This window comes from Staurois parvus, unplaced genomic scaffold, assembly GCF_062004578.1.
Source record: "Staurois parvus isolate SC_StPar_1 unplaced genomic scaffold, SC_StPar_1.0 ptg000431l, whole genome shotgun sequence".
In the NCBI taxonomy this organism is placed as follows: Eukaryota; Metazoa; Chordata; class Amphibia; order Anura; family Ranidae; genus Staurois; species Staurois parvus.
The window spans coordinates 128,271-153,137 of record NW_028318227.1 but is presented as its reverse complement, the minus strand read 5'-3'; the positions used below and the strand labels follow the sequence as shown (position 1 = coordinate 153,137).

The window sequence follows — 24,867 nt, the reverse complement described above, 5'->3', positions numbered from 1 at the left end:
GGTTTAAGCAGAGTTCAAATGTCCTGAACAAAAGGGTACCTTTTCTCCCAAAGTTGGTTCCTGATGTTAAAAGGGAGAATCTCTTCATCTTTCTCTCCAGGCAAGACAGCCTTTTTTCTAGGAACCCAGCAGGGTGTCTCCTTAAAGCAGAGAACCAATCGCCTCATTTGGGGAGGGGTGTTTAGGCAGGGACTCCAGCTATGATCAAATCCCTCACATGCAGGGGTGGACTGACAACTCATGGGGCCCCCGGGCAATAGGGGATCATGAGGCCCCTGTGTCCTCGCCCACACTCAAATCTTACCCCAAAAAGCATATGAAAGGTACCACAGGCATCTCATGGCCCGAGTTCCCAAATGGTCAGTCCGCCCCTGCTCACAAGTTTATACCATTGTCAATAACCTTCACTAGGTACATGTAGCAGCCTAGCCACTGGTAGATTAATATGCAGAATGATATCCTGAACGTCCAGACATCAAATATGACATATCTTACTGTTCCAGATAAAGACATTGCTTTCTACTCTCGTGTAGGTGCCACATAGGGGTGTAAGGTGTCAGCTGACTCGTAATAAACTGACCTATCTGAATATATGCTTTGTTTTATTGTACCTTGTTCCTGGCGGGATTTATGAAATTGTATGAAAAAGTGGTTTCAAGTGGGATGTATGTTTTACTGCCATTCTGGAATGCTTTTCATGTCCAGTGACAGACTGATTTATAGCTTTACGACCAGGCCAAGGCAAGAGCCTGACAGACATCCTGGAACCAGCTAATTGGGTTTACAACCCTGAAGCGTATCCAGCTGTGCCCTGTGCACTCCAGAACTCAGCACACACACAGACCACATTCCTTCAAAAAAGGGAGGGGGACGACTGAACGGAGTGAGAATGACATTTGCAGGGTATGTGTCAGGGCAGAGGCTGTGGAACGGACAGGCAGGCCTAGTGGCAGGGTAATGCACTGACTGACGACAACCACCACCCACAGACCGAAGTCCCTCAGGGCGCGGAGTCTAAGTCCCAGGCTGCCCTTCACCAGAGCCCCTGATGGTGGGGATGGACTTGACGCAGCCAGGAACCAGGTCGCGGCCCCCAGGACACCCCGGCTGCGGCAATGGCCGCCGCCAATGGTGTGTAGCTGGTAGGAATGACAATAGCGTAGTCAGGCAGGCCGGGTCGACAACAACGGGACAAAACGGTACAGAAACAGTGGACAAGAATCATAGGTCACGGGCCGGGTTCAGCAACGGAAGGTCAGATCAAAGGAAAACACAGAGAATGGTCTAGTCACAAGCCGAGTCAGATCCCAGGAGAGTCACGAGAGTATACACAGAGCTGTAGCAACACAAAGACACAAGTGCAAAGGGCATGTGCGGATCACAGGCTTATATGTAATTAGCCACACCCCTCTGGGGGATGGACCTCAGAGGCCTGAAGGCATAAAAGACTCCCACCATGCTCTGCAGAAACCCAAGATGGACGCCAGTGCATGAAGCAGCACAATCTCTGGGAAAAGGTAGGACCTTGAAAGTATGATACGAGATGGTAGATCTTTAACAAAATGGTTGTCCGCGTCCAATTGCCACACCCTGCTTGTGGAGCTTACAATATAAAGGAAGGGGAAGGTGATAGCTGCGGGGGATGATCCGGTGAAGGTGATTTAACTACAGTTCTTAGGTGGAGGTGGGGTAGGCTTCCCTGAATAAGTGAGTTTTCAAAGATCGCCTAAAAGCAGACAGGGTGGGGGCTGACCGGACATGCTGTGGTAGGGAGTTCCAGAGGATGGGAGAGGCTCTGGAGAATGGTGTTACTGGTGAGAAAAAGCCTTTAGGCTATGGGAAGGGTAATAGGAAGAAGGTCAAGAAATAATCGACGTACTGTAATGGCAAGTTTTGAACACAAACCAATGGTAATATTTACAATGTACAAATTCAATGCATAGTGAAAGGTCCCCTTAACCCACATAAACGATACTGAATAAAACATTTGTCTTCTTTCTCTCGCACACAGCTTATGTAATATTATAGATCATCATGTGACCAGCAAAAAAAAAGAGAAATAACAAGGTCACAGAGTAAACTTGGAAAACTAAAGCAAAGTAAGACCCTCAAGCCTAGATCATGGCATACAATGGCCATACAAGCATTGCAATATAGCATCCTATTCTCTTTAAAACTAATTACTACACTGAAGAAATCTAAATGAACATACATGGAAATGCCAGGGTGTGCCTATAGATATAGATATATATATCATGAATGGACCGCTTTGTGTTTGACTTGTTAAAGCAGATTGTGTTGTTTTTCGTCTCCAGGCACAATTACAGAAAAGCTTGTAGTTTGTGAACATTTTGAGTTGCATAAGATGTACAGACAATGTAGGGCACAGAGCGTGCGTGGGGGGTATGCACGGCATTCTCTTACAAGACTAAGAACAAGCTGGAAACTGCCATCCACAAAACTAGTTAATGTTTAACAGCTTGTCTACAGGGGCAACTTTTTAATTTTTCACACATTTTTGCTAGAAATGTCTTTAAAGTGTTACTGAACCCACAACAGTACAATCAGTCTGTATATACAATAAAGCATGCTGGTTATACTCACTGTGGAACCTAAGGGGTTAATCCTCTGCATTGTGTAAAAAGGCTGTTTGATCCTGTCTTCTCTGATCCTCTCCTTCTTCCAGTGCCCCCCTCTTATCTCCTGATAAGACATGTTGTGTGGACACCCTCTGCACATGCTCAGTTTGGTGTGGATTGCTAAAGAGGTTTTTTTTTTTCTTGGAATAGTGAATGTGATCCGGTGTCCACTGTGTCCAGAACACCGATCGCTATACGGGACCTCTGTGTGAGGTCCCGATCATGTGATCGCTGATTGGCCAATCAGTGATTATTATTAGTATTATTATTACTACGAGTTTATATAGCGCCAAAGGGTTTTCTCAGCGCTGTACAATAGAGGGGGGGGACAATACATGGCACAGTACAACAACAAACAACGTACCAGGGGTAAGAGGGCCCTACTCTTTCGAGCTTACAATCTAGGTGATTGTAAGTGATAACATGTGATAACAGTGATAACATGAATAGGAGTAAGCAAGATGTCACTTCTGACATCACTGCTTACTACGTGTGAAATCTGTGAATGATCACAGAGGTCACATGGTACAGGGCTATTCAAAACAGCCTTGTACCATGTGACAAGCTGTGACCAATCACAGCTCACACAGTATTTCTCAGTGGCTGCAAGAATGCAACCAGAGATGAGAAATGATTGCTTTTATGGGTTTAAAAGCAATCAGTGTACAAAAAAAAGAAAAAAAAATCACCCCCCACAAGTAGTACAGTGTCGCTATGGTGACACTGTACTGCTAGGGTGACAGTGTGTTAAAAAAAAAACAAATAATGATATAAAAAAATATAAAAATGTAAAAAAAAACAAATTTTTGAAAAATTATAATTTTTGGTTATAAACTAATTTGGGTTATTTTTTTTTACTAAAAAGATAACTGAATACATTTTGGCCAAGATTTATGAAGAAAGATTATTTATTTGCAAAATTTTATAAGAAAAACAAATTTTTTTCGAAATGTTTGGACTTTTTCATTTATATAGCAAAAAAAATAAAAATCCCAGTGGCAAATAAATACCACCAAAATAAAGTTCTATCTGTCTCAAAAAAATGCAAAAAAATTAATACGGGTACGGTGTTGCATGATCGCGCAATTGTCATACAAAGTGTGATAGCGCTGAAAGCTGAAAATTGGCCTGGACAGGAAGGGAGTAAAAGTGTCCAGACATGAAGTGGTTAAAGCCGGCAATACAGAGGTTGAATTCCGAAAAAAAAATTTCTTTTGAAATCTAAGAATTTTCGTTGGAATTTCGCACCATTAGTGGGTCACAGAAGCAGCCAATTTTCGTGTGACCATCGAATTTGAGTGATCGGGCATGTTGGAAATTTTCTGAAAAACTAATGCATTTTTAATCAATGATGGGAGAGTCGTGCAAGAAATATAAATCTGTGAGCTGGAAAGAAAAGAAAAATCTTGGCCACGAAAATTCTTTTTTGTAGCAACATGAGGAGAAATTGAACGCTTGGTTGATCAAATTTCAAAATAAATGGTAGCACCATCGGATTACAAAATGCACAAAATTTCCAATTTTCTGAAGACCTATGTATGGCCCAGGGGCGGGCTGACCATTTGGAAACTCGGGCACTGCCCGAGGGCCTGGGGTCAGTAGGGGGCCCCATGAGATGCCTGTGGTACCTTTCATATGCTTTTTGGGGTAAGGTTTGAGTGTGGGCTAGGACACAGGGGCCCCATGATCCCCTATTGCCCGGGGGCCCTATGAGTTGTCAGTCCGCCCCTGCGTGTGAGGGATTTGGTCATAGCTGGAGTCCTTTTTCATAGGCTTTTTTGAGTTTGGGCAAGGACACAGGGGCCCCATGATCCCCTATTGCCCGGGGGCCCCATGAGTTGTCAGTCCGCCCCTGGTATGGCCTGCATAACTGAACAAGCTAAAGTTACATGCTGATTGGTTACTAGGCACAGCTGCTCCAGACAAAGTTTTTTTTTCTGTTTGTCTTTATTACCAATGTGAAACCTTACACCCTTGTCTCCCGAGACTCAACCACAGATATGACCATCCAGGGTATGAGGCTCTACAGACATACTTCCTGTTTGTTGATGTAGATTGAATTTTTACTGTACAAATTACTCATTTTTTTCTGCAAGCATGATGACGTTTCAACTACCTAATGTATTACAGTCATTATTCTGTTCACTGTACGAGTCTGCCCAACATGGACCAGTAACCACATCTTCACCATTAGGAGGAAGACGTGGATATTCCATACGCACACAATGAAACCAAAGACGCACCCTTTTAATGTACTGCACCACTTCCTGGATATACGATCGAATCATCTCCGTCTTCTCCCTGTGGAGCAAATATAAAAGGTCACCACTAAATGTCGATCTATTATAAAATAAAGTATCGCAACAAAGCAGAACATAAACCGTACTAAATCCCCAATGACACTTGCGACTAATGAGAAACTACAATAGCTTTGGATCTGTTTTATATGAACATGTTTTAATATTAGTATAAATAGGTTTTACATTTTTCATTTGACGTTTTATAGCTTCTTTTACTATGTGTGTAAAATCTTTGTTTAACAAATAAACAGTAATAACATATTAGTTGGGCTGGTGGCTCAAAATGGAGATACTTCACCATTCAGACAGGGATCCGAGCATAGTCATTTCAGGGTCTTCTTGTACTCATTGTTCAAGAAGACCCTTCCTTACCCCAGACACCACTAAACTACTCGTACACTCCCTGATTATCTCACGCCTCGACTACTGCAACTCCCTCCTCACCGGCCTACCCCAGCGCAGGCTCTCCCCGCTTCAGACCATCCTGAACTCAGCGGCTAGACTCATCCACCTCACCAGCCGCTCCACCTCTGCCACCCCCCTCTGCCTATCCCTCCACTGGCTCCCTATTGCCCAACGCATCAAATTTAAACTACTGACTCTGACCTACAAAGCCATTCACAACACTGCCCTTACCTACCTCACCAACCTGATCCCCAAGTACCACCCTACCCGTACCCTTCGCTCTTCACCGGACCTCCTTCTATCTCGCTCCCTGGTCTCCTCCTCCCACGCACGACTGAAAGACTTCTCCAGGTCCTCCCCCATCCTCTGGAACTCACTACCCCAATCCATCAGACTGTCACCTTCCCTTCTCACCTTCAGGCGCTCCCTGAAAACCCATCTCTTCAGGGAAGCCTACCCCACCCTCACCTAACAGCCGTTCTCCTTCATTCCTCCCACCACTCCATCCCCCACAGCCACTTCCTCCTGTACCACCATCCCCTCCCCCCTAGATTGTAAGCTTGAAAGAGTAGGGCCCTCTAACCCCTCGTGTGCTGTTTGATGTTACTGTACTGTTTCATGTATTGTCCCCCCCTCTATTGTACAGCGCTGAGCAAACCCTTTGGCGCTATATAAACTCAATGTAATAATAATAATAATTTACTTATTCTCCAGGAGTTTTGCCTTTACTACCTTATTAGAGGAATTGAAAAGGATACAGATTCGAATATGGAAGATTTATTTATACCTGGATTGCTTACATGGACTTTCCATTAATGAATACAGAAGAAGTCTTTGCCTATTATATCTGAGTCATTCACGCAGCTAAGTGGAAAACGCAGAAAGTTTTTTGTTTTTATTTTTTTATTTTATTTTTATGATTGAAAACTGTTCACCATGATACAATGTCTACCTTTTCACGATCCATGAGATCCTAATAAATACTATTTGCATTCACTAATTCAGTGATCATTACTCCGCGTAGGATTCGTAATATACAACTTTATGGCAGGTCTGCTCTTGTCAGCTGCTAATTTCTATTTATATGGATCTGAGCAGGACCTGAAATAATTGATACATACATAGCTTTCTATAGCTACCTGATCCCCATTTGGCAAAGGAATGTTCCAGCACCGACCTTTGCAGGTTCGGATATGTCATGTGACCACATGCCAAGACTTGCAATGGAAGCTGATGCTGGAGGATGTTAAGGTGTGACACAATAAACCATGTTCTTTGGGAGCACCAACCATTCGCCAAGGCCAACAGTCATGGTAGCACCATGGTAGACTTTGTGTGCTACAAGTTCAAATTCACAGAGATCTTTCCCTAACATGAAGGGACTAGCTGACTGTGGACCCCCCCAAATCAAGGATGAGGGTTCCCAGTCCTTCCTTGTATCTACCTAAATATTCCGCAACTGGATAGCAAAGTCTGTAGTGAGATCCCTACACACAAATACAGATATATTTTTAAGAGAACCAACACCCACCTTTCTTTGAGGAACACTAATCTTTTGCTATGGCCACCAATCATGCTCTCCTCGGACCCTGCATTCACTATATCTGGTCTCCCTGGACCCTGCATTCACTATATCTGGTCTCCTTGGACCCTGCATTCTCTATATCCGGTCTCCCCGGACCCTGCATTCACTATATCTGGTCTCTCCAGACCCTGCATTCACTATATCTGGTCTCCCGGACCCTGCATTCACTATATCTGGTCTCCCCAGACCCTGCATTCACTATATCTTCTCTCCTCGGACCCTGTATTCACTATATCTGGTCTCCCCGGACCCTGCATTCACTATATCTGGTCTCCCCAGACCCTGCATTCACTATATCTGGTCTCCTCGGACCCTGCATTCACTATATCTGGTCTCTTCGGACCCTGCATTCACTATATCTGGTCTTCCCGGACCCTGCATTCACTATATCCGGTCTCCCCGGACCCTGCATTCACTATATCTGGTCTCCTCGGACCCTGCATTCACTATATCTGGTCTTCCCGGACCCTGCGTTCACTATATCTTTTCCACCATGGAAAACTTTGTATGGTACATGTTCTTTAAATTCACAGAGATCTGCCCATAACATAAAGGAGCTACCTGACTCTGGATCCCCCCCTCCCCCCCAAGGCTAAGAGGTCCCAGTCCTCCCTTGTATCTACCTGAATGGTCTGCAACTGGACCGCAAAGCCTGTAGTGAGATCTCTACACACAGATGCATACAGTATACACACTCACCGGCCTTATTAGGTACACCTGTTCAATTGCTCGGTAACACAAATTACTAATCAGCCAATCACATGGCAGCAACTCAATGCATTTAGGCATCTAGATGTGGTGAAGACGACTTGTTGAAGTTGAAACGGAGGATCAGAATGAAGAAGGAAGGGGATTTCAGTGAGTTTGAACGTGGCATGGTTGTTGGTGCCAGATAGGCTGGTCTGAGTATTTCAAAATTTGCTGAACTATGGGATTTTCACACACAACCATCTTTAGGGTTTACAGAGAATGGTCCAAAAAAGAGAAAATATCCAGTGAGCGGCAGTTGTGTAGACAAAAATGCCTTGTTGGTGTCAGAGGTCAGAGGAGAATGGGCAGACTGCTTTGAGATGATAGAAAGGCGACAGTACCTCAAATAACCATTTGTTACAACCAAGGTATGCAGAATACCATCTCCGAATGCACAAACCTTGAAGCAGATGGGGAACAGCAGCAGAAGACTAAACTGGGTGCCACTCCTGTCAGCTAAGAACAGGAAACAGAGGCTACAATTTGCACAGGCTCACCAAAATTAGACAATAGAAGATTGGAAAAATGTTGCCTGGTCTGATGAGTCTCAATTTCAGCTGTAACATTCAGATGGTAGGGTGAGAATTTGGCATAAACAACATGAAAGCATGGATCCATCCTGCTTTGTTCCAATGGTTCAGGCTGGTGGTGGTGGTGTAATGTGGAGAATGGGCCAACAATAGGAAAGCATGGATCCATCCTGCCTTGCATCAATGGTTCAGGCTGGTGGTGGTGGTGTAATGTGGAGAATGGGCCAACAACAGGAAAGCATGGATCCATCCTGCCTTGTATCAATGGTTCAGGCTGGTGGTGGTGGTGGTGTAATGTGGAGAATGGGCCAACAACAGGAAAGCATGGATCCATCCTGCCTTGTATCAATGGTTCAGGCTGGTGGTGGTGTAATGTGGAGAATGGGCCAACAACAGGAAAGCATGGATCCATCCTGCCTTGTATCAATGGTTCAGGCTGGTGGTGGTGTAATGTGGAGAATGGGCCAACAACAGGAAAGCATGGATCCATCCTGCCTTGTATCAATGGTTCAGGCTGGTGGTGGTGTAATGTGGAGAATGGGCCAACAACAGGAAAGCATGGATCCATCCTGCCTTGTATCAATGGTTCAGGCTGGTGGTGGTGTAATGTGGAGAATGGGCCAACAACAGGAAAGCATGGATCCATCCTGCCTTGTATCAATGGTTCAGGCTGGTGGTGGTGGTGTAATGTGGAGAATGGGCCAACAACAGGAAAGCATGGATCAATCCTGCCTTGTATCAATGGTTCAGGCTGGTGGTGGTGGTGTAATGTGGAGAATGGGCCAACAACAAGAAAGCATGGATCAATCCTGCCTTGTATCAATGGTTCAGGCTGGTGGTGGTGGTGTAATGTGGAGAATGGGCCAACAACAGGAAAACATGGATCCATCCTGCCTTGTATCAATGGTTCAGGCTGGTGGTGTAATGTGGAGAATGGGCCAACAACAGGAAAGCATGGATCCATCCTGCCTTGTATCAATGGTTCAGGCTGGTGGTGTAATGTGGAGAATGGGCCAACAACAGGAAAGCATGGATCCATCCTGCCTTGTATCAATGGTTCAGGCTGGTGGTGGTGGTGTAATGTGGAGAATGGGCCAACAATAGGAAAGCATGGATCCATCCTGCCTTGTATCAATGGTTCAGGCTGCCGGTGGTGGTGTAATGTGGAGAATGGGCCAACAATAGGAAAGCATGGATCCATCCTGCCTTGTATCAATGGTTCAGGCTGGTGGTGGTGTCATGGTGTGGGGGATATTTTCCTGGCACACTTTGGGCCCCTTAGTACCAACTGAGCATCATTTAAACTCCATGCCCTACCTGAGTATTGTTGCTGACCATTTTCATCTCTGTATGACTCCAGCGTCCCCATCTTCTGATGGCTCCTTCCAGCAGGATAATGCCCCATGTCACAAACCTCAAATCATCTCCAACTGGTTTCTTGAACATGACAAGGAGGTCACTGTACTCCAATGGCCTCCACAGTCACCGGATCTCAATCCAATACAGCACCTTTAGGATGTGGTGGAACGGGAGACTCACATCATGGATGTGCAGCCAACAAACATGCAGCAGCTGCATGATGTTATCATGTCAATATGGACCAAAATCTCTGAGGAACGCCTTGCTGAATCTATGCCATGAAGAATGAAGGCAGTTCTGAAGGCAAAATGGGGTCCAACTTGGTACTAGCAAGGTGTACCTAATAAAGTGGCCGGTGAGTGTATATTATAGGCGGTTGGGCTTCACAAACCTGAAGCATATACATAAATGATGTGTTTTATGTGCCAGGGAGATTTTTAGTCTAAGATTAGCATTTGAGATGAACCTTTGGAAAAACTCAGATCAACTCTTTGAAATTCAGAGACCTTTGTATGCTTAGCTGCACTATGGCCTCATGGACAGAGACAGTTGTTGGCATACAAGCCTTGAAGCACTTTCCCACACCTGGTAGCTGCACGTACCCCATATCAGGAATGGCTGTTCATGGCCGTACTCAAGTAGAAGTCATATGCGTCCAGTGTATTTCCTCACACGCACCACTTTTGCATTTGGGGAAATGCGCCATGCGTGCAAGTGTGGATAAATGCTGAAAAATGGGCAATGGCGGCGTATGCAGCATTTGCGGCTTCCCAGGGATTTATATTTGAGGACTTGTATACTGATAAATGTCTGTGTGCATGAGGCCTTAAAATGTTTTCTGCCTGCAATTAGAAGTTAAACGATTGACTATGAGTGGCAGGGCTGCCAGGGTTGAATGTGAAGCGCTGAAATGTGATCCCTAAACCATCCAATGTAGGGTGTAGGAGAGGCTGAAAGTGTTACTAAACCCACAACAGTACAATCAGTCTGTATATACAGTAAAGCATGCTTGTTATACTCACTGTGAGACCTAAGGGGTTTATCCTCTGCATTGTGTAAAAAGGCCCTTTGATCCTTTCTTCTCTGTCCCTCCCCTTTTTCAAGCAATCACCTCTTATGTCCTGATAAGACAGACTGAACCTTAGGCATTTTGCACATGCTCAGTTTGGTGTGTATTGCTAGAGAGGATTTTTTTTCTTGGGAGAGTGCATGTGATCAGCACACGGCCAATCAGCACTGATCAGATAGAGGTCATAGAGTTTGCATACTCCTAGAGCAGAAAGAAAACTCCTACAAGCTTTAGCTAGTGCTGGGCTGGACACTGATAGAAGTCACAAGACAGCTCTAACTTCTGATGAGAAAAGGTATTTAGCAGTTTATATTTACTAAAATAATTGCATTTCCATGTTTTGTGTATGGTGGGAGACCAGATCTAGTGAATGCATGGTCCGTGGAGACCAGATCTAGTGAATGCAGGGTCCGGGGAGACCAGATCTAGTGAATGCAGGGTCCGGGGAGACCAGATATAGTGAATGCAGGGTCCAGGGAGACCAGATCTAGTGAATGCAGGGTCCGGGGAGACCAGATATAGTGAATGTAGGGTCCGGAGAGAGCGGATATAGTGAATGCAGGGTCCGTGGAGAGCGGATATAGTGAATGCAGGGTCCGGGGAGACCAGATATAGTGAATGTAGGGTCCGGGGAGAGCAGATATAGTGAATGCAGGGTCCGGGGAGACCAGATATAGTGAATAAAGGGTCCGGGGAGGCCAGATATAGTGAATGCAGGGTCCGGGGAGACCAGATATTGTGAATGCAGGGTCCGGGGAGACCAAATATAGTGAATGCAGGGTCCGGGGAGAGCGGATATAGTGAATGCAGGGTCCGGGGAGACCGGATATAGTGAATGCAGGGTGCAGGGAGAGCAGATATAGTGAATGCAGGGTCCGGGGAGACCAAATATAGTGAATGCAGGGTCCGGGGAGAGCGGATATAGTGAATGCAGGGTCCGGGGAGACCGGATATAGTGAATGCAGGGTGCAGGGAGAGCAGATATAGTGAATGCAGGGTCCGGGGAGAACAGATATAGTAAATGTAGGGTCCGGGGAGACCAGATATAGTGAATGCAGGGTCCGGGGAGACCAGATATAGTGAATGCAGGGTCCGGGGAGACCAGATATAGTAAATGTAAGGTCCGGGGAGAGCGGATATAGTGAATGCGGGGTCCGGGGAAACTGGATATAGTGAATGCAGGGTCCGGGGAGAGCAGATATAGTGAATGCAGGGTCCGGGGAGAGCGGATATAGTGAATGCGGGGTCCGGGGAAACCGGATATAGTGAATGGAGGGTCCGGGGAGACCAGATATAGTGAATGCAGGGTCCGTGGAGAGCGGATATAGTGAATGCAGGGTCCGGGGAGACCAGATATAGTGAATGCAGGGTCCGGGGAGACCAGATATAGTGAATGCAGGGTCCGGGGAGACCAGATATAGTGAATAAAGGGTCCGGGGAGGCCAGATATAGTGACTGTAGGGTCCGGGGAGACCAGATATAGTAAATGCAGGGTCCGGGGAGACCAAATATAGTGAATGCAGGGTCCGGGGAGAGCGGATATAGTGAATGCAGGGTCCGGGGAGACCGGATATAGTGAATGCAGGGTCCGGGGAGACCAGATATAGTGAATGCAGGGTCCGGGGACAGCGGATATAGTGAATGCAGGGTCCGGGGAGAGCGGATATAGTGAATGCAGGGTCCGGGGAGAGCGGATATAGTGAATGCAGGGTCCGGGGAGACCGGATATAGTGAATGCGGGGTCCGGGGAGACCGGATATAGTGAATGCAGGGTCTGGGGAGACCAGATATAGTGAATGCAGGGTCCGGGGAGAGCGGATATAGTAAATGCAGGGTCCGGGGAGAGCGGATATAGTGAATGCGGGGTCCGGGGAAACCGGATATAGTGAATGCAGGGTCCGGGGAGACCAGATATAGTGAATGCAGGGTCCGTGGAGAGCGGATATAGTGAATGCAGGGTCCGGGGAGACCAGATATAGTGAATGCAGGGTCCGGGGAGACCAGATATAGTGAATGCAGGATCCGGGGAGAGTGGATATAGTGAATGCAGGGTCCGGGAGACCGGATATAGTGAATGCGGGGTCCGGGGAGACCAGATATAGTGAATAAAGGGTCCGGGGAGGCCAGATATAGTGACTGTAGGGTCCGGGGAGACCAGATATAGTAAATGCAGGGTCCGGGGAGACCAAATATAGTGAATGCAGGGTCCGGGGAGAGCGGATATAGTGAATGCAGGGTCTGGGGAGACCAGATATAGTGAATGCAGGGTCCGGGGAGACCAGATATAGTGAATGCAGGGTCCGGGGAGAGCGGATATAGTGAATGCAGGGTCCGGGGAGAGCGGATATAGTGAATGCAGGGTCCGGGGAGAGCGGATATAGTGAATGCAGGGTCCGGGGAGACCGGATATAGTGAATGCGGGGTCCAGGGAGACCGGATATAGTGAATGCAGGGTCTGGGGAGACCAGATATAGTGAATGCAGGGTCCGGGGAGAGCGGATATAGTAAATGCAGGGTCCGGGGAGAGCGGATATAGTGAATGCGGGGTACGGGGAGACCAGATATAGTGAATGCAGGGTCCAGGGGGAAAGCGGATATAGTGAATGCAGGGTCCGGGGAGACCAGGTATAGTGAATGCACGGTCCGGGGAGACCAGATATAGTGAATGCGGGGTACGGGGAGACCAGATATAGTGAATGCAGGGCCCAGGGGGAAAGCGGATATAGTGAATGCAGGGTCCGGGGAGACCAGGTATAGTGAATGCAGGTTCCAGGGTTTAGTAACACTTTAATGGAATGATGTCTAGAGCTCCTGAACAAGGCAGGCATTCTGCAAGCGACAGAGGCCATCCACATTGAGAAGTCCATGGGAAAGCAGATAAAAGAGCATCAAAAATTCACGTTACGACACCTGACACCACCAGCACCTTCACTACATGTCCATTGATCAGCTCGGTTTTCACTTTGAGATGATTCTTTCAGTAGTATCTTAAAGCAATACTATCCTCTCTCCATCAACATGAACTATATTGTATCCTTCTACTACCAGCATTAGTAAATAGACAGTCAGGCATTTTATAGTTACTTGTTTTAACCTTTTTTCTTTACGTTTCTTCAGCTGCTTCCTAGTTTCTGGTCTAGGCCTAAATTATGTCATACATCCCAGTAGTCTTCATGGAAGGAGCAGAGGAGGGGTTTTCTCCGCTAAGCACATCGTCCTGCCTGCACGCCTGAGCTAAGGGCAGATGAATTTCAGAAAATAAACTCTACATGAATCATCTGCCCTTGCTCAAGATGGCCACCACTAGAAATACTAGGGAAGGAGTGGAGGGGCTGATTCAGTGATTTGTTAACAAAAAAAAAAAATCATGGGAGACACGGATGGGTGAGTTTGATTTTATGCCTTTTTTTTTTTTTTTTTTTTACATTTTTTCAGTTGCTTCCTGGTTTTCGACCTATGCCAAAATGATGTCATACAAGCTGCAAGTTTTCATGGGTATTTTGTTTTTCTTTCACCTGGAGAAGGGGTTTTCTCAGCTAAGCACACCTTCCTACTTGCATGCCTGAGCTAAGGGCAGATGGATTCCAGGAAGTAAATGCTACACGAATCATCTGGCCTTACTGAAGATGGCCGCAGCTAGAAAAATTAGGGAAGGAGTGAAGGGGCAGATTCAAAGTGATTCCTTAACAAAATAAATAAATAAATCATGGAGATGTAGATGGGCGAGTTAGATTTTTTTTTGCCTTTTTTTTTTACATTTCTCCAGTTGCTTCCTGGTTTCTGGCCTAGGCCAAAATGATGTCATACATCTCAGCAGTTTTCATGGGCATTTTTTTCCTTTCACCTGGAGGAAGGGTTTTCTCAGCTAAGCACATCCTCCTTGCTGAATGCCTGAGCTAACGGCAGATGGATACCAGGAAGTAAATGCTACATGAATCATCTGCCCTTACTGAAGATGGCCGCTGCTAGAAATACTAGTGAAGGGGGAGATTTAAAGTGATTCCTTAACAAAAAAAAAACATTTACTGCGCATGAACGAGAAGCGCTTTGCGAATGGTCCAGCAGTCTTCTAGGATTGGTTGTGTCCCAGAAGACGGGGGGGCAGGACGGCTCCGCGGAAGTGGGAGAGGGTACCTGTCAAATTCGGGTACCCACTCCCCCCCTTGCCCCCCCCCTGCTCCCCAAAGGTCTGCAGTGTTTGATCATCTCCTGTACTATGTCCGCAGTCTCTGGTCATCTCCTGTACTGTGTCCGCAGTCTCTGGTCATCCCCTGTACTGTGTCTGCAGTCTCTGGTCATCTCCTGTACTATGTCCGCAGTCTCTGGTCATCTCCTGTACTGTGTCCGCAGTCACTGGTCATCTCCTGTACTATGTCCGCAGTCTCTGGTCATCTCCTGTACTGTGTCCGCAGTCTCTGGTCATCTCCTGTACTGTGTACGCAGTCTCTGGTCATCTCCTGTACTGTGTACGCAGTCTCTGGTCATCTCCTGTACTATATCCGCAGTCTCTGGTCATCTCCTGTACTGTGTCCGCAGTCTCTGGTCATCCCCTGTACTGTGTCCGAAGTCTCTGGTCATCTCCTGTACTATGTCCGCAGTCTCTGGTCATCTTCTGTACTATGTCCGCAGTCTCTGGTCATCTTCTGTACTATGTCCGCAGTCTCTGGTCATCTCCTGTACTGTGTCCGCAGTCTCTGGTCATCCCCTGTACTATGTCCACAGTCTCTGGTCATCTCCTGTAGTATGTCTGCAGTCTCTGGTCATCTCCTGTACTATGTTCGCAGTCTCTAGTCATCTCCTGTACTATGTCCGCAGTCTCTGGTCATCTCTTGTACTGTGTACGCAGTCTCTGGTCATCTCCTGTACTGTGTACGCAGTCTCTGGTCATCTCCTGTACTATATCCGCAGTCTCTGGTCATCTCTTGTACTGTGTATGCAGTCTCTGGTCATCTCCTGTACTATATCCGCAGTCTCTGGTCATCTCCTGTACTATATCTGCAGTCTCTGGTCATCTCCTGTACTGTCCGCAGTCTCTGGTCATCTCCTGTGCTGTGTCTGCAGTCTCTGGTCATCCCCTGTACTATGTCCACAGTCTCTGGTCATCTCCTGTACTATGTCTGCAGTCTCTGGTCATCTCCTGTACTATGTCCGCAGTCTCTGGTCATCTCCTGTACTATGTCCGCAGTCTCTGGTCATCTCCTGTACTATGTCTGCAGTCTCTGGTCATCTCCTGTACTATGTCTGCAGTCTCTGGTCATCTCCTGTACTATGTCCGTAGTCTCTGGTCATCTCCTGTACTGTGTCTGCAGTCTCTGGTCATCTCCTGTACTGTGTCTGCAGTCTCTGGTCATCTCCTGTACTATGTCCGCAGTCTCTGGTAATCTCCTGTACTATGTCCGCAGTCTCTGGTCATCTCCTGTACTATGTCTGCAGTCTCTGGTCATCTCCTGTACTATGTCCGTAGTCTCTGGTCATCTCCTGTACTGTGTCTGCAGTCTCTGGTCAACTCCTGTACTATGTCCGCAGTCTCTGGTCATCTCCTGTACTATGTCCGCAGTCTCTGGTCATCTCCTGTACTGTGTCCGCAGTCTCTGGTCATCTCCTGTACTGTGTCCGCAGTCTCTGGTCATTTCCTGTACTATGTCCGCAGTCTCTGGTCATTTCCAGTACTATGTCTGCAGTCTCTGGTCATCTCCTGTAATATGTCCGCAGTCTCTGGTCATCTCCTGTAATATGTCCGCAGTCTCTGGTCATCTCCTGTACTGTGTCCGCAGTCTCTGGTCATTTCCTGTACTATGTCCGCAGTCTCTGGTCATTTCCTGTACTATGTCTGCAGTCTCTGGTCATCTCCTGTAATATGTCCGCAGTCTCTGGTCATCTCCTGTAATATGTCCGCAGTCTCTGGTCATCTCCTGTACTATGTTCGCAGTCTCTGGTCATCTCCTGTACTATGTCCGCAGTCTCTGGTCATCTCCTGTACTGTGTACGCAGTTTCTGGTCATCTCCTGTACTATGTCCACAGTCTCTGGTCATCTCCTGTACTGTGTCCGCAGTCTCTGGTCATCTCCTGTACTGTGTCCGCAGTCTCTGGTCATCTCCTGTACTGTGTACGCAGTCTCTGGTCATCTCCTGTACTATATCCGCAGTCTCTGGTCATCTCCTGTACTGTGTCTGCAGTCTCTGGTCATCTCCTGTACTGTGTCTGCAGTCTCTGGTCATCTCCTGTACTGTGTCTGCAGTCTCTGGTCATCTCCTGTACTGTGTCTGCAGTCTCTGGTCATCTCCTGCACTATGTCTGCAGTCTCTGGTCATCTCCTGTACTGTGTCCGCAGTCTCTGGTCATTTCCTGTACTATGTCCGCAGTCTCTGGTCATCTCCTGTACTATGTCCGCAGTCTCTGGTCATCTCCTGTACTGTGTCCGCAGTCTCTGGTCATCCCCTGTACTATGTCCGCAGTCTCTGGTCATCTCCTGTAGTATGTCTGCAGTCTCTGGTCATCTCCTGTACTATGTTCGCAGTCTCTAGTCATCTCCTGTACTATGTCCGCAGTCTCTGGTCATCTCCTGTACTGTGTATGCAGTCTCTGGTCATCTCCTGTACTATATCCGCAGTCTCTGGTCATCTCTTGTACTGTGTACGCAGTCTCTGGTCATTTCCTGTACTATGTCCGCAGTCTCTGGTCATCTCCTGTACTGTCCGCAGTCTCTGATAATCTCCTGTGCTGTGTCTGCAGTCTCTGGTCATCCCCTGTACTATGTCCGCAGTCTCTGGTCATCTCCTGTACTATGTCTGCAGTCTCTGGTCATCTCCTGTACTATGTCCGCAGTCTCTGGTCATCTCCTGTACTATGTCCGCAGTCTCTGGTCATCTCCTGTACTATGTCTGCAGTCTCTGGTTATCTCCTGTACTATGTCCGTAGTCTCTGGTCATCTCCTGTACTGTGTCTGCAGTCTCTGGTCAACTCCTGTACTATGTCCGCAGTCTCTGGTCATCTCCTGTACTATGTCCGCAGTCTCTGGTCATCTCCTGTACTGTGTCCGCAGTCTCTGGTCATCTCCTGTACTGTGTCCGCAGTCTCTGGTCATTTCCTGTACTATGTCCGCAGTCTCTGGTCATTTCCTGTACTATGTCTGCAGTCTCTGGTCATCTCCTGTAATATGTCCGCAGTCTCTGGTCATCTCCTGTAATATGTCCGCAGTCTCTGGTCATCTCCTGTACTATGTTCGCAGTCTCTGGTCATCTCCTGTACTATGTTCGCAGTCTCTGGTCATCTCCTGTACTATGTCCGCAGTCTCCGGTCATCTCCTGTACCGTGTCTGCAGTCTCTGGTCATTTCCTGTACCGTGTCTGCAGTCTCCGGTCATCTCCTGTACTATGTCCGCAGTCTCTGGTCATCTCCTGTACTATGTCCGCAGTCTCTGGTCATCTCCTGTACTATGTCCGCAGTCTCCGGTCATCTCCTTTACTGTGTCCGCAGTCTCTGGTCATCTCCTTTACTGTGTCCGCAGTCTCTGGTCATCTCCTGTACTATGTCCGCAGTGTTTGGTCATCTCCTGTACTGTGTCCGCAGTCTCTGGTCATCTCCTGTAATATGTCCGCAGTCTCTGGTCATCTCCTGTGCTGTGTCCGCAGTGTTTGGTCATCTCCTGTACTGTGTCCGCAGTCTCTGGTCATCTCCTTTACTGTGTCCGCAGTCTCTGGTCATCTCCTGTACTGTGTCCGCAGTCTCTGGTCATCTCCTGTACTGTGTCCGCAGTCTCTGGTCATCTCCTGTACTGTGTCCGCAGTCTCTGGTCATCTCCTGTACTATGTCCGCAGTCTCTGGTCATCTCCTGTACTGTGTCCGCAGTCTCTGGTCATCTCCTGTACTATGTCCGCAGTGTTTGGTCATCTCCTGTACTGTGTCCGCAGTCTCTGGTCATTTCCTGTACTGTGTCCGCAGTCTCTGGTCATTTCCTGTACTATGTCCGCAGTGTTTGGTCATCTCCTGTACTGTGTCCGCAGTCTCTGGTCATCTCCTGTACTATGTCCGCAGTCTCTGGTCATCTCCTGTACTATGTCCGCAGTCTCCGGTCATCTCCTGTACTGTGTCCGCAGTCTCTGGTCATCTCCTGTACTATGTCCGCAGTGTTTGGTCATCTCCTGTACTATGTCCGCAGTCTCTGGTCATCTCCTGTACTATGTTCGCAGTCTCTGGTCATCTCCTGTACTATGTCCGCAGTCTCCGGTCATCTCCTGTACCGTGTCTGCAGTCTCTGGTCATTTCCTGTACCGTGTCTGCAGTCTCCGGTCATCTCCTGTACTATGTCCGCAGTCTCTGGTCATCTCCTGTACTATGTCCGCAGTCTCTGGTCATCTCCTGTACTATGTCCGCAGTCTCCGGTCATCTCCTTTACTGTGTCCGCAGTCTCTGGTCATCTCCTTTACTGTGTCCGCAGTCTCTGGTCATCTCCTGTACTATGTCCGCAGTGTTTGGTCATCTCCTGTACTGTGTCCGCAGTCTCTGGTCATCTCCTGTAATATGTCCGCAGTCTCTGGTCATCTCCTGTACTATGTCCGCAGTGGTTGGTCATCTCCTGTACTGTGTCCGCAGTCTCTGGTCATCTCCTTTACTGTGTCCGCAGTCTCTGGTCATCTCCTGTACTGTGTCCGCAGTCTCTGGTCATCTCCTGTACTGTGTCCGCAGTCTCTGGTCATCTCCTGTACTGTGTCCGCAGTCTCTGGTCATCTCCTGTACTATGTCCGCAGTGTTTGGTCATCTCCTGTACTGTGTCCGCAGTCTCTGGTCATTTCCTGTACTGTGTCCGCAGTCTCTGGTCATTTCCTGTACTATGTCCGCAGTCTCTGGTCATCTCCTGTACTGTGTCCGCAGTCTCTGGTCATCTCCTGTACTATGTCCGCAGTGTTTGGTCATCTCCTGTACTGTGTCCGCAGTCTCTGGTCATTTCCTGTACTGTGTCCGCAGTCTCTGGTCATTTCCTGTACTATGTCCGCAGTGTTTGGTCATCTCCTGTACTGTGTCCGCAGTCTCTGGTCATCTCCTGTACTATGTCCGCAGCCTCTGGTCATCTCCTGTACTATGTCCGCAGTCTCCGGTCATCTCCTGTACTGTGTCCGCAGTCTCTGGTCATCTCCTGTACTATGTCCGCAGTGTTTGGTCATCTCCTGTACTATGTCTGCAGTCTCTGGTCATCTCCTGTACTATGTTCGCAGTCTCTGGTCATCTCCTGTACTATGTCCGCAGTCTCCGGTCATCTCCTGTACCGTGTCTGCAGTCTCTGGTCATTTCCTGTACCGTGTCTGCAGTCTCCGGTCATCTCCTGTACTATGTCCGCAGTCTCTGGTCATCTCCTGTACTATGTCCGCAGTCTCTGGTCATCTCCTGTACTATGTCCGCAGTCTCCGGTCATCTCCTTTACTGTGTCCGCAGTCTCTGGTCATCTCCTTTACTGTGTCCGCAGTCTCTGGTCATCTCCTGTACTATGTCCGCAGTGTTTGGTCATCTCCTGTACTGTGTCCGCAGTCTCTGGTCATCTCCTGTAATATGTCCGCAGTCTCTGGTCATCTCCTGTACTATGTCCGCAGTGGTTGGTCATCTCCTGTACTGTGTCCGCAGTCTCTGGTCATCTCCTTTACTGTGTCCGCAGTCTCTGGTCATCTCCTGTACTGTGTCCGCAGTCTCTGGTCATCTCCTGTACTGTGTCCGCAGTCTCTGGTCATCTCCTGTACTGTGTCCGCAGTCTCTGGTCATCTCCTGTACTATGTCCGCAGTGTTTGGTCATCTCCTGTACTGTGTCCGCAGTCTCTGGTCATTTCCTGTACTGTGTCCGCAGTCTCTGGTCATTTCCTGTACTATGTCCGCAGTCTCTGGTCATCTCCTGAACTATGTCCGCAGTCTCTGGTCATCTCCTGTACTATGTCCGCAGTCTCCGGTCATCTCCTGTACTGTGTCCGCAGTCTCTGGTCATCTCCTGTACTATGTCCGCAGTGTTTGGTCATCTCCTGTACTATGTCCGCAGTCTCTGGTCATCTCCTGTACTGTGTCCGCAGTATCCGGTCATCTCCTGTACTAGGTCCGCAGTGTTTGGTCATGAATAATTTTTTTCTTGTTTTCTTCCTCTTAAATCTAAGTGCGTCTTATGGTCAGATGTATGTTATCGAGCGAAAATACGGCAAATGATCGGCTTAAAGAGACACTTTGCCTATTCCGAGGTCAGGAGTTGAGGCTGAATTGGTGAGTATACCTTGCGGGTGGATACTCTCATTTTGCACAATGTCACTTTAACTTATAAACTGTCAATACAAATACAATAAAATTGATCTAAACTCTTCTTGCTACCCTTTAAATTGAATTCTGTATCAATGATCCATCAAAGCTCTCTTGTTTGGTCCTTTCTATGGGTAATTCAATAGCACTCCCCATCTATGTAGCAATTACACAGTAGAAGGACCCATACTTACTCTTCCATTTGATTTTTGTCTTTCGATTTTGTTTCCGTGACTTTTTCTTGTCGTTTCTTGTCCATCTTCTTTTTTAATTCTTTCTTTTCCCTGAAAGGTGAAGATGGTGGAGAAAGATGAAGAGAGACAAAACATTAGAAAATGTTTTGATCCCACCAATCATGAGATGGATTATTAAGCCCGCCTCTTACTTTTCACACGTTTCCTTCAGTTTTTTCAGCTGGTTGTTCTGGCATTCCTCCGCCACATCGGTGAGTTTCTGGATGAGCTGGAATACAGACACGGGATGTAGGTGATTGGATATGGTAAGGAAAACAACAAGAAATCTCCAATAAAGGGATTTTTAAGTCAGTCAGCATACAGCAGTGCTCAAAATTTGGATCCCCTGGCAGAATTCGTCAAATATTGGCTTTCATATTGAAAATATGACGGATTATGCCAAAAAACTGTCTTTTATTTAAGAATAGTAATCATATGAAGCCATTTATTCAGAGGCGTCCCTAGGGTTGGTGTCACTCGGTGCGGTAACACGTGGTGTCACCCCTCCAGAGAGGAAGGAGTGATGCCGGTGTAGCGGGAAAATGAGTATCCCACCTGTGAATATATGTATCCCCTGAAGCAACTGCGCATGTGACGGTTTCAGGCTGAAGAAGCCGATCTCCGACTTTAGCCCAGAGCTTCTTCGGCCCGAAATCGGCACATGCGCAGCTGCTTCAGGGGATACATATATTCACTGGTGGGGATACTCATTTTACCGCTACACCGTGGGCAGGTGTCACTGTCCCGGGATACCAGGATCACCCCAATAACTGGCCAGGACCTCACAAAGCCCAGACGCTCTGCTGGCATCCTGCTCCTGCACCCCCTGTGATGGTGTCACCCGGTGCACCCCACGCACCCCTCTAGGGATGCCACTGCATTTATTATCTTTCTATTATCTTCTATCTATTATCAGCTTTCTTTACAACATGCCTTTTCGTGGAGCGGGTCCGGTGTCACCCCGTATAGGTTGCATGCCGACGATCCCCGCAGGATGGATGGGATCTGCTGATTGGGGAGCATAATGGATCAGACTACGATCCGTTATGCTCAATCCACAGATCTGAACCATCCTGCGGGGATCATTGGCTTTCTTTACAACTTACCTTTTTGCGGAGCTGGTCCGGTGTCACCCCGTATAGGTTGCATGCCGACGATCCCCGCAGGATGGATGGGATCTGCTGATTGGGGAGCATAATGGATCGGACTCCAATCCATTATGTTCAATCAGCAGATCCAAACCATCCTGCGGGGATCGTCGGCTTGCAACCTATACGGGGTGACACTGGACCAGCTCCGCAAAAAGGTAAGTTGTAAAGAAAGCCAATGATCCCCATAGGATGGATCGGATCTACGGATTGAGCATAATAGATCGGAGTCCGATCCATTATGCTCAATCCAAAGAGCCGATCCATCCTGCGAGGATCGTCGGCAGGGGTGTCACCAAGTGTTACCGCACCGGGTGACACCAATCCTAGGGAGGCCTCTGATTAAAGCCATTGGTTCAGCATAACAGCCAGGCAATTGGCACGTTCAGGACAGCCCAACAAAGGCAGCCTACGTCTATCTTTCAAGTTTGGCAGTTCTCACAGAAATACCTTCCCGTTGTTTCCTCTGATTACTGAGCTGATTATTCTAGTGATAGAGAAGTCCAATCTAAAAAAAAGATGCACGTATCGCGCAAACAGAAAATTCTCTAACTGTGCCTAGAATTATAACAAGGTGATAAAAAGCCTACAGCTGAAAAGCATGCAAACCATAATTATGGATTGTTATTTGTTGGAGAAAAATCTTTCCAGTTCTGAACAATGAACAATTCATCAATGAAATACCTATTAAAAGAACAGTTGGCTCATTCATGTGTAAAGCAGATTTAAGTCTGAACAAATATTAATTTAAATGGAGCCCAGGGGGATACTTTAATTGTACCTTACTCTGAGTACAATGCAGAATTGCAGAGGATAATTAAACCATCCAAGAATGTAAATTGGCTTAAATACTTAAATGAATTGCTTAATGTGTGGAGTAGTTTTAGGGTAAAAATGTACGGGCTCTCAGTAATCGGTGGGTGGAGTCGATTGGGTTGGCATGTTTGGTCCCCAAGCAACTCAAAAGGCAAATCTATGGGTGGCCACTGATAGAACAGACTACAAGACAATAACAGCCCCATGCTGACCACCTGTCGGATGTCCTCATTGAATGCATAGATTCTTCAGCATGTTGCCGATCATTGTTCTCCACAGAACAAGGAACTAGGCTTTTACTGTGCATTTGCTGTGTCTTAACAATGGCAGAGTCAGAAGGAGGATGTCCCGATGACAAGAGATTTATACAAGGAAGTGCAGATCTCTCAAATATGGCTTTCTATAGTTAGTCTTGCTTTGGTCAACCCAACGGCCTCGATTAACTGGTGAGGGGTCAGGAAGAAGCTTGGATGGCACACAGACCAACCCTGATAGTGACCCTGACCTTCACAACTGTGTTGCTAATACATTTTAAATGTGTTACTGCTAGGCTGTATCCAATCTTAGCTTTTTTTCTGGGTTTCTAGGTCCCTAAACTCAGGGGATTAATTGCTTTGACCTGTTAATTGGAGGAGACTCCAGTAATCATTTTGGGAAGAGTAATCTCTGGGTTATGAATGTTTAGCTGACCCAGCCAAACCTTTGGGGGCTACATTCCGGTGTGTGGTCTGGATTGATGATGAATGCAGAAGATCCCTCCCAGGGAACAGCTCCAATGGCGATTGAGTCTCGGAAAGCTGCTCTTAGACTTTTCCAAAACTCCAAGAATGTGCAGATCTTTCATATATTGCTTTCTATAGTTAGCCTTGCTTTGGACAGCCCAACGGTCTTGTCTTACTGCTGAGAGGTCAGGAAGAAGTTTAAGCAGCATGCAGAGTCCAAAAAGTATAGCTACTCTTCCCTTCACAACTGTGTCTCTAATAAATTTAGAATGTGCTACTGCTAGGCTATATCCAACCTGAGCTTTTTTTCTGGGTTCTTCAGGTTCTTCCCTAAGCTCATGGGATTTATTACTTTAACCGGTTACTGGGAGGAGGCTCCAGTAATCACTTTGGGAAAGTTAAAGGGGAATTCTAGTCAAAACTTCACTAATGCTATACCTACTCCCTTCCCCATTCTAAACCTAACCTAACCCTGCAAAGAAAATATCCAGCAGCTTCTGTGTGCAGGAGAGAAAGCCAACAATGGCTACAAATGCCTGGGAGATGATGTCACCCATAGACTTACTTTTGTCTGGTGCCCCTCCTCTACACTGAAACCACCACTGAAGCTGATCCTAGGGCTGGACCGGACTGGCTTCAGAATAGGTACTGTAATTATGCAGATCTTATCTTTGCACGGTTAGATAGAATAGGTTTAGAATGGGGGTGGGAGTAGGTTTTGCCTTGGCGAGGTTTTGAATGGGGTTCCACTTTAATTTCTCTGTTATGAATGTTTATTTGACCCAGCAAACCATCTGTGTCCCTATTGGGGAGATTTCCTTACATGTTCTGCCAGGATGTAATATGTTTCAATGGAGACACAAAACAAAAAACACATTTTTAATCTCAGTGTTCTTAGGAGTAGTCCTTAGTTATAAGACAGGACTCTTTGGTATCCTACTCCTAGTTACAAAAGCTGTCATTCCCCACCTCTGGAAATTAACTTAAGTCCTTCTGTAACCGAGTGGGTAGGATCGACATGCCATATCATGAGTTTGGAGAATC

At 47.1% G+C, this 24,867-nt stretch overlaps 1 protein-coding gene across 1 annotated transcript in view; it reads right to left on the bottom strand.

The window, feature by feature from the left end:
* LOC149454407 (1-phosphatidylinositol 4,5-bisphosphate phosphodiesterase beta-1-like) overlaps positions 1–24,867 on the bottom strand; it is a gene marked incomplete at its 5' end in the record, with an annotated part of 211,017 nt that overhangs the window by 95,711 nt on the left and 90,439 nt on the right. The window contains 3 exons of the mRNA XM_089687595.1: positions 4,883–4,940; positions 21,099–21,188; positions 21,290–21,366. Coding sequence (XP_089543721.1) covers positions 4,883–4,940; positions 21,099–21,188; positions 21,290–21,366 — 225 coding nt within the window. The remainder of the gene's footprint in view (positions 1–4,882; positions 4,941–21,098; positions 21,189–21,289; positions 21,367–24,867) is intronic.